General features: G+C 37.9%; 1 protein-coding gene across 3 annotated transcripts in view; it reads right to left on the bottom strand.

Annotated features, from left to right (window-relative positions):
* Positions 1–10,066, bottom strand: part of LOC109214018 (DEAD-box ATP-dependent RNA helicase 10-like) — a 15,379-nt gene extending 5,313 nt beyond the window's left edge. The window contains exons 1-9 of one of the 3 annotated variants that reach the window (XM_019377885.1): positions 9,941–10,066; positions 8,601–8,695; positions 6,949–7,107; positions 5,619–5,742; positions 5,464–5,533; positions 5,177–5,239; positions 3,645–3,719; positions 2,783–2,902; positions 2,018–2,092 (exon numbers count right to left, since the gene is read on the bottom strand). In XM_019377885.1, the coding sequence (XP_019233430.1) occupies positions 2,018–2,092; positions 2,783–2,902; positions 3,645–3,719; positions 5,177–5,239; positions 5,464–5,533; positions 5,619–5,742; positions 6,949–7,084 (663 nt within the window). In that variant the 5' untranslated portion in view covers positions 7,085–7,107; positions 8,601–8,695; positions 9,941–10,066. The remainder of the gene's footprint in view (positions 1–2,017; positions 2,093–2,782; positions 2,903–3,644; positions 3,720–5,176; positions 5,240–5,463; positions 5,534–5,618; positions 5,743–6,948; positions 7,108–8,600; positions 8,696–9,940) is intronic. The other 2 variants (XM_019377884.1, XM_019377886.1) reach the window with 2 other exon arrangements.

Below are 10,066 nucleotides of genomic sequence, written 5' to 3' on the forward strand. Positions count from 1 at the left end.
GAGGATAGGCGTGTCCTTAAAACATCTTCTCTACCCTTTTGTTCGAGGGGAAATGTAACGAAAGAACTACCACAATGCCAAATTCCTAATAGTTGAGGCAGTAATAGTGCTACTAATAATGCAAGAAACAATTTATCACAGTGTTTTTGAGAGCGAGAAGCGCAAAAAAGCAACAGGGGCTCGTCTCGCTTCAAAAGCGAAGCGCACACTTCATTGAAGTGAAGCGCAATTCGAACTTTGGGACATTTTTAAATCCCTATTAAGATATAAGAAATACATAATCAAATAAACTGAAAATATAACATATATATATATATATATATATATATATATATATATATATATATATATATATATATATAAAATAATTAATTTTATACACTGAAAATACATATTAAATTAATCAAATAAACTGAAAATATAAACTAAAATACATATTAAAATTAATAAATAAGAAGAATAAAAGGAAACAAAAAAAACCAGCACCTGCCCTAGTTGTGCAGACGACTGGACGAGGAAAACTGAAAAAGAGAAGAGAAAATGAGAAGAAGAAGAAGAAGAAGAAGAAGAAAGAAGAATAAAAGAAGAAAAATTACCTGGAGGCTGGGAACCCTAGCTGGCTGCTGCGGCTAACGTTGGGAAGAAGAGAAAGAATGGTCTTTTCACTTTGGGTCTATATTGTATAATAAAAACAAGGACCCAAACTTATTTTTTATTTTAAAATGACCCCTCTGAACAGAAGCGAGCGCTTCTGCCTTCTCGCTTCAGGGTCGCTTCTCGCTTTCTTGGCTGAAGCGATTGCTTCTGCTGGTCGTGTTGCCTCAGTTAGGAAAAAGCGACCTTCTTGCTTCGCCTCGCTTCTCGCTTAAAGCGATGAAGCGTTCGCTTTTCAAAACACTGAATTTTATCAGGACTAGAAGTGTGAGAAACCCCATAGCAACAACAACAAACCCAATAAATTCCCACAAGTGGGGTTTGGGGAGGGTAAGATGTACGCAACCTTACCCCTACCGTGAAAGGGTAGAGAAGTTGTTTCCAATAGACTCTCAAGCTAAAGAAAAAAAAAAGAAGTAATGGCAACAATTAGCTTAGCAGATTCAACACCACTAACTATTGCAATATTGTCCAATTTGCAGTCAAAATCTTTCAGTTCAATTTTCAAACTGAACTTAAACTTAAACAAAATTAATAACAAAACATGTTTAATTTAGAAACACTAAGATGCATGCATAAACTTCACATAGCAAAAAGATCAAACTTGAACCAAAGCAAAAGATTAAAAAAAAAATATACAAAACCACAAAGCATTAATTTGGATACACACTAAGCTGAAACAGAGAATAAAAAGTCTAAAAAAGTCAAGAACCAAAACCAAGAACTAACTTAGAAACCCCATAGCAGTGACCAAGAATACAATAACTTGCTTGATTATTTACATATTTAGAGAAAAGAGATCAAATGTGCATAAATAGGTTTTTTAACAGCATATGTCGGTGCAGTCTTAACTGCGATAAGCCCTCTATGAGGCTTGACCTTTGTGTCACTTGGATTATGTTCACTTCAAATAATCAAGAGATGCAACTACTTGGACGTTCATGATTAAATACTTTGGGAAAAGCTACAAACATGAATCTTGTAAAGAGTGACTGGTCATCCTAGTTGTTACTTTGTAACACTAGTTAGCGGCACAATCACTATGATCATGCCTCTTCCCTCTTTTATCCAAGTGATTGTTTTTTATTGTGGTGTCACAATGTCAAAACTCCCACATCCTTAAGCCATATAATGATGATTATTATGAGAGCACAGCAACACAAATAGTGTGCTGTAGTAATAATACACTTCCTCTGAACACCTTCGGTGCTTAAGCAGATAAATTCAAACTCATCGATTGTCATCAACAAGATGTAATTTACATGGAACATCATTATAAGCCAATTGCTGGATACAATTCTTGCCGCTTGGCTTGCTTTCTCCCAACAAACCTAAAAGAGAAACTTTTCACTAAAGAACTAACCTTATACTTAGCAGGAAGAAAACGAAACTGCTGCTTCAGTGTTTTAACTGTGGAATATTTAGATGCAGTTTCAATCTGAAACAAATTATAAACAAAGTTACGCAAAATACTCTTGACCACCTTACAAATTATATGGTGAAAATTGACATCGTTATATTTGTACGTTAACAGGATTTCTCAAACAAGCCCTCTGAATTTTCTTTACCTGTAGTTCAATGTACAGATATATTCAGAATCAGACTTCCCATGCAAAAAGTTCACTCCTCGAAGGTTTCATCAAGAGTGGCACAGCAGAAACTATTAGGCATGGAAATAAATTCCTTAAAGAGCAAAGCAGAACAGGAGCAAATTAACTTGCCATTCACAACAACCCCACCTTCTCATTTTTCTTTCCCAGACACTTTCATGTAATAATCATATTGCTATTATGATATAAAGAATAAGTGCATCTACTGCCATACAATGATTACTGATCATTAGCTGCATGCCAATATGAGAAAAAGTTGAAAAACAAGTAAAAAGCTCCTCCATTTTCCGGTATCTTCTTATATAAATGTCAGACCGAGCATGATATTTGGAAAATAAAAAAGAGAAATTTTCATGAAAGCACTTTTCCTACCCAAGTACTCAGGAAATGATACCTATCCTCCATCAGAGAAGAGAATTTCTCTTCAGAACGGAACCTAGACAGAGAAATTATCCACACACAGAGAATAGACCATTTATAATTCACAACGGATTCATATAAACCACGTGAAAGCTAACCTTTTCGGTCATTGTAGCAGAAAATAGGTAAGTCCTTCGATCATGAGGGATCGCATGCAAAATCTGATCAAGGGCCTTTTCAAATTCCTCATCTAGCAGCCTGTCTGCCTCATCCAATACCTGTTGCATGTACAAATTCATGACTCAGAATACTCATGCATGCTTATCCAACTAAAATAATCTGCTGAGAAACACATATTTATATTTTTAAGAAACCTAGACTTGGTTACGGAAATGGAAATCAAGATATTAAAAGATGGAATTCTAGAACAAGTCTGAATACCATTCGCATCGCATATAATGAACTGCATTTTATTTTTGGATACATATTGCTTCAATTAATGAATTTCTTGCTTGGTCCAATTGTCTGCACCTAAGGCGATGAAGCCATTGTGCCTCATGCTGTAGCTGGGGGAAAAGCATTTAACTGTCAACCCACATGGATATAAGCAAGTTTTAGAGGAACATATCAAGTAAAGTAGTCAAATGCTTTCTGCGGCTCAATATGTTGGAAAGTTAAAAACTAAAGACCAATGAAATTTGACAGTGCTGCCAGGAAAAAATGACAAGCAGCTTCTCCTCTGACAAGAGATATACTGTATGCAAGCTGTGGGGATATGGACCAGATGGCATTCGAAAATCATATCATTTGCCAAACATTAAAAGGCCTAGCCTTGAACATGCAGCAAATATCACTTTTAATGTCAACAGTGACATAATAACATATCCTTCAACCAAATGTCGTGAATCAACATTGCATTTTTGGGTTTTCATCCAAAAGAAAACAAAAAGAGTACATAAACAGGCAGAACGAGAACATCTCTGGAACATTTTCAGCATAAGACTCAATGGACAAACTTACCAAGTACTTTATCGTACGAAGAGAAAACCCTTTAGTATTGGAAAGATGATCCAGTAGCCGACCAGGTGCTGCCACCTACATCAGACAGCATGCAAATGAGCACTCAAATAAATGTCAGAGATTAAGCATATTAAAAAATCTGTAACAACAACATACAATAGCTTTAGCAAATCTGGTGTAACAAGTCGTCCACATGGCTTACCAACAGAATAGATGTTTGCATGTTGAAAATAAGCCAGCAAAAAATTTGACGAGTACATTAAGAAGTTTACTTTGTTAGGTAAGCAAGAATTGTACTGGTAAGTTGCATCAAGATGATGCATAATGATACATCAGGAACCTTACGAAAACAGTCTCTGACTGCACAAACATGTCCGCTGGTTGAAGAAATTTAGTAAACTATCAATATCATGTACATTTTTTAACTTGAACCAAAAAGCAAACGGAATAGGTTGTTGCAATTTGCAAATATTCCCCTTTTTGTTCAAAAAAAGGATATCTGATTTCTTTCCCTCCAAATAGTCCACCAGATACAAGTAGGGATGGTTGCCCATCTCAGTACGCTTATAGTTGATATTATATTACTTCCACTCACTTATTAGATGACAATCTATTACTTCCACTAAAGACTTCTATAACATGAGCTTTCGGCTAGATACTTTTGAGCCTTTCATAAGGAAAAAGGTCACTGGTCTTAATCCTAGGATGTGGTGTGGTGCTGAATGAACACGGTTTAAACTGAACAAAAAGATTTGCCAAGGCAAGGCCAATGGTACACCAATTTTTTTTCCTTAGATTGCTAAAAAGATTCATCATCAACCTTTTACAACCATCAAGTACCTCTTACAAAAGAGGTATGGATATTAATCATTCATGAAGGACTTCTGTAAAAGCCAAGGCATTTTGCTAAGTCAACACATAAGCACATTTCCTATCAGATAATCTAAGAAGAAAAGGCAGCTAACATCCAGTAAAGGCCTAGATAGCAGGATTAGGAGCCCTTCTCGCAAAATATAGGCAACAACTTTAACAAAAAGCTAAGAAGAGAATGCATTTTCAAAAAAGTGGGGCAAGGTGACCGACTTTTTTTGGATAGGTAGGTAACTAACTATTTGACATCTAGTCTGGAATATTTTATACAGCTAAAAAAACAGATGACCCCCTAAATTATTTAAAGGAGACATCACAAGCTTATGAAGCTAACTGCACGGTCCAAATAATAGCTTAAGGCAACAGTGACCTGACATGCTTAGTCAAGGCTGGGATGGTATACTGAAGCAACAGCATCAGAGGTAAACTGCAGCTGGTGCTCCTCTGTTTGTCCCCTAAACGTGCACTGCCATACGAATATTGCACCACCAACTCTTTTTTTTGAAAAGGTCAAGTTTATATTACACTACCAACTCTGCCTCATATAGCATTTCCTTATAGTACATCTTTTGGAAAAGAGATTTTACCATCTGTAGCTCCATTTCTACTTGCTTCATCTTAACAAGAGACAAAAAAATGTGGTACTAGATATCAGTACTTACAACAATGTGAGGCCGTTTCGCAAGGGCGATGCTCTGCTGTACTGAATCTATCCCTCCAAACAGCTGTGAAACAATTACCAGCAATCATTTAACAAAAAAAATGTCTAGCTGAATGCCAATGTCAACCATCATATATGACTGTTTCAATTCTGACACGGTCTACCCTGTTCTACAGACATGTTGCTACAAATACCCATTGTCTAACAAGTGGATATCAACCCTTTGGATTACATTTGAAGATGAAAATGAATTGTTCATGCATGTAAATATGACTTAGTCAAGCTCACCACTGCACATTTTACTCCAACACCGGATCCTAAAGCTTCAAACTGTTCAGCAATTTGAATCGCGAGCTCTCTGGAATACCCAAAGAAAAAAGTTGGAGATTAAATCACCAAAGAGCTTCTACAAAATAAGACAAGTAATCAGACGAATAAGGGACCTCGTTGGAGAGAGAACGCAGGCAAAAAAGGCATGTGGAGAATCTAATAGGGCTTGCAGTATAGGAATTGCAAAAGCTCCAGTCTTTCCAGAACCCGTTTGAGCCAGACCAATTAAGTCTTTGCCTAGAAAAAAACCCAATCTAACAGTTTATAAGAAAAAATACTTTCACCGAATATACAGAAGGTTCAAATAATAAAAAAGGATCAAAATACAAATAATGTTCTTCAGAAAGGTCTTCCAATCAACTATACAAATTGGAACACTTTTGAGTGCTTCAAAGTCCAATGATAGATAAGAAAATGTATGATGCCAGCAATTTCGGGAATGAACTCTGTGCCGCCAAAGGATCTCTCTCGCTCCCTCCATCCATCCCTCTCTCTCCAAATTTTCCACTTCGATGTATGTGGAATCACTGCCCAAAGCTCACCCCCCTACTAGTTTATTAGCAGCACTCACATACTTGCTTGACTGAATTTTGCATGGTCCACCAAACATCCCTCAGATGCAACATTATATTCCATAACTTAGTGGAAAATTTGCATTGTACAGACATATGGTTTCTGACCAGCTAGCAGTCATATAAGGATCTTACAGGAAACCCACATTACCTTTCCCCTTGCCATTCCAAATTTTCAAGTTCCTAAAGAATTTATAGTTCAAAAATATTCTATTCCATGACACTGGATTGTATCAAATACCATCACTTGAGGCAATTGCATAAAGCTGCTGTTATCCAGATTTGAATACGCCCTGCCTACAGCACCACTGCATCCAGAAACTAATTCTCTACCCCTAATGACAGGAAATTTCATCAGACCCCCCCCCCCCTCCTTCTTCTCCCAGGACTAGTGTTTAACATTTTAACAACTTGCCCTTTATTTTATAAGAATCTGAATACACACCCTCCCAGTAGCCAGAAAAAGAAGATTCCTAGTTCACAACCCATCCCAACACTTAATTACCTCTCTCCATAAATTTGCTCTACAACAAGATGTTATGTCTCTATTTCGCACTTCTCTATTATCTTAGAGCTAGAATTTACCTTTACTTCTCAAACAATGGCTTCCACAAAATCACGTCTTCAGATGTTTTGCTACCACGGGGAAAATAGGATAGTGGAAGTTTCAACCCCACAACCCAAAACATACCTAAAACACACTAGCATAATCAGCTTAGAACTTTAAACCTATTTGAACTATTAGCACATAGCTTAAATCCACTCAAAATATCATATTTATAAGGAGAAACAAGTAAAAGATAAGCAAGAAAGAGTAGAACATGCGCAAAGGCAAAGATGAAAAACATAAAGAAGGGAAGATTGAAAAAACCTTCAAAGGCATGAGGAATAGCTTCAGCTTGTATTTTAGAAGGAGTTTTCCAACCCAAATTATCACAAGCCTCAATCAGTTGATCAGAAACTCCCAATTCTTTGAAAGACTTCGCTTCCTCTTTGGATTCTTCCATTTAGCGGTTCTCCACAGTGGGTTCTATTAAGACAGTAACTTCAAATCAACAAACTGAAACACGTTACTGAAAAGGAGCTTAAAGCAAACCGAAAAGTATTTCTCCCAATTTCTTTCTTTTAATTCTAGTCCATTTAATAATCGTCATTATGTTCCAAAAACAAATAAATATTCTCTCACAGAAATCGACTCTGGATATTTCCCTTCAACTTTTCAATACTCAAAGCAGCAAATTTATTGGGAAGATTAAAAGGATGACTTATGAAGCAAAATATATTCAATATTAACTTGTTGAGGAAGTTTGTAACTCAGAGAAGTATTTGCATATGGTGTTTATTGACCTAGAAAAAACTTATGACAAGGTTCATAGAGAAATTCCCTGGAGATGCCTGGAGGTGAAAGGTATTCCGGTGGCTTATATTAGGGTGATTAAGGACATGTATGGTGAAGCTAAGACTCGGGTTAGGATAGTGGGGGACGACTCGGAGCATTTTCCGGTTGTTATCCGGTTACACCAAGGATCTGTGCTCAGCCCGTTCTTATGCTCTGACGATGGACGCACTGACACACCATATTCAAGAGGAGGTGTCATGGTGTATGTTATTCGTTGATGATATAGTTTTGATTGATGAGACGAAAGGCGGTGTTAACGAGAGATTAGAGATTTGGAGACGGACCCTTGAGTCTAAAGGTTTCAAGCTGAGCAAGACTAAAATTGAATACGTGGAGTACAAGTTCAGCGGCGTGCCGAGAGAAGCGGACATGGACATGGACATGAGGCTTGCTTCTCATGTCATCCCCAAGAAAGGGAACTTCAAGTACCTGAGGTTTATACAGAGGGATGGGGAGATTGAAGAGGATATCATGCACCGTATAGGAGTGGGATGGACGAAATGGAGGCTAGCGTCTGGTGTCCTGTGTGACAGGAAGGTGCCTCCGGAACTTAAAGGAAAGTTCTATAGAGCGGTGGTTTGGCCGGCCATGTTATATGGTGCAGAGTGTTGGTTAGTCAAGAATTCTCATATCAAGAAGATGAAAGTTGCAGAGATAAGGATGCTGAGATGGATGTGCAGGCACACTAGACTGGATAAGATTAGGAATGAAAATATCTGGGTGAAGGTGGGCGTGGCTCCCATGGAAGACAAGGCGTGAGAAGCTAGGCTTAGATCAGTGTTAAAAATAGCATGAAGCGAGGGAAAGCGACAACCCCCATTTCACGAAAAGCGAGAAGCGAGAAGCGAAGCGCCCGCTTTTTTGAAGTGAAGCGGAATTTTAAAAAAAAATTAAAATAAATACAGCATAGACAACACATGTAATTGTAAGCAAATGTTCAATACTTGAATTAAAAAACTAAAGAGTAGCATCAATTAAAGCACAAAATGAGAAAGGCAATAAGAACTAAGAATAAAAAATATATAATTGGGCAGAAATGGGGCAGAATTTTTTTTTCGGCACTTTTTGGACGTTTAGAAAGAAGAAGAAAAAGAAGAAGAAGAAGAATGAAAATAAAAACATACCTGTTGAAACTTGAAAGCTGTTGTTGTAATGTTGAAGAAGAAGAAGAACCCTAGTTTGCTTGAACAAATTGTTGCTTCATGTGAGGAAGAAATCGCTGGTTTTTTTAGGAAGAAAAGGCTAGTTTAGAACCCTAGTTTGCTCCTGAAGAAGTGTCTAAAACAGAAGACTCAACGATTTGGGTCTTTTAATTGAAAAAGACTCGTTTGGGCCTTTAAATTCAAGAAGCGATCGCTTCTTCCGCTCCCGACCGCTTCACCGCTTCTCGCTTTTTAGAGAGAAGCGGTCGCTTTTCTGTACCTGAGCCGCTTTTAGTTGGGGTAGCGACCAACCCATTGCTCCGCTTCGCTTCTCGCATAAAGCGAGGAAGCGGACGCTTTTTTTAACACTGGCTTAGATGGTTCGGGCACTTGGGTAGGAGAAGCCTGGATGCACCAGTAAAGAGGTGCGAACGACTGGCCTTGATGGGTATAAGAAGAGGTAGAGGGCGGCCTAAAAATATAGGGGAGAGGTGATCAGGCAGGACATTGTGTGGCTACAGATTTCGAGGACATGGCCTTTGATAGGAAGTTGTGGAGGTCGAGCATTAGGGTCGTAGGGTCGGAGATATGAGGCTAGTATGATAGTGTTTTGTTTTAAGCTGCTAGTGGCTCCAGTTGTGTTCTTAATACTTCATTAGGGCCGTAAGTTAGGTTGCAGTATGTTTAGTGACCCTTGTTGTGTCCATATTATTCCCTTGCGCCTGTAGTATTGTGCCTTTGTTACTGCTTAGTGTTATTACTTTTCTCTCTATTTTCTAGTTATTACGTTGTTGGTGTTATCTTTCTTGATTCCTTTGCTGTTACTGATATACTGTCTCTTTCCATCTTGTGCCGAGGGTCTACCGGAAGCAGCCTTTCTGTTCCTCCGAACTAGGGGTAAGATCACCTCAGTTGTGGGATCTCACTGAGTTGTTGTTGTAGTTGTTTGTAACTCTCATACTTTATCTAAGCCATCTATGATTATCAAATAGCTCATTCAAAGTCATTTACAATCCAATGTAAAGTCACCTTTTTTATTTGAGAAAAAAAAACAATCCAATGTAAAGTTACTTTTTTATTTGAGAAAAAAAAAACAATCCAATGTAAAGTCACTTAAGATAAGAAAGACGAATTGTACCATTTAAAGGACAAAATTTTTCTCGTGTATAACTCAACAACTTTTTAACAAATAACAAATCACGGTAAGTCTTCATTAATCACTCTCCAATTGAAAAACCATAACAACAGAAGTTAGACGACTCATAGCCATAAACAGCACGAAATGAAAGGGGGAAAAAAGGCAGAAAAGGAGAAGAAGAAACCTCGAAGTACGTCTGAATACGGAATGGATGCAGAAGGCAGGAGGCAGGACTTTCGGCGGTGGCGGTGAACCAGGAGAGGCTGCAAATAGGATGTTTGGAATGTATTTGGGCTGATCAACATGCACG

This window comes from Nicotiana attenuata, unplaced genomic scaffold, assembly GCF_001879085.1.
Source record: "Nicotiana attenuata strain UT unplaced genomic scaffold, NIATTr2, whole genome shotgun sequence".
NCBI lineage: Eukaryota > Viridiplantae > Streptophyta > Magnoliopsida > Solanales > Solanaceae > Nicotiana > Nicotiana attenuata.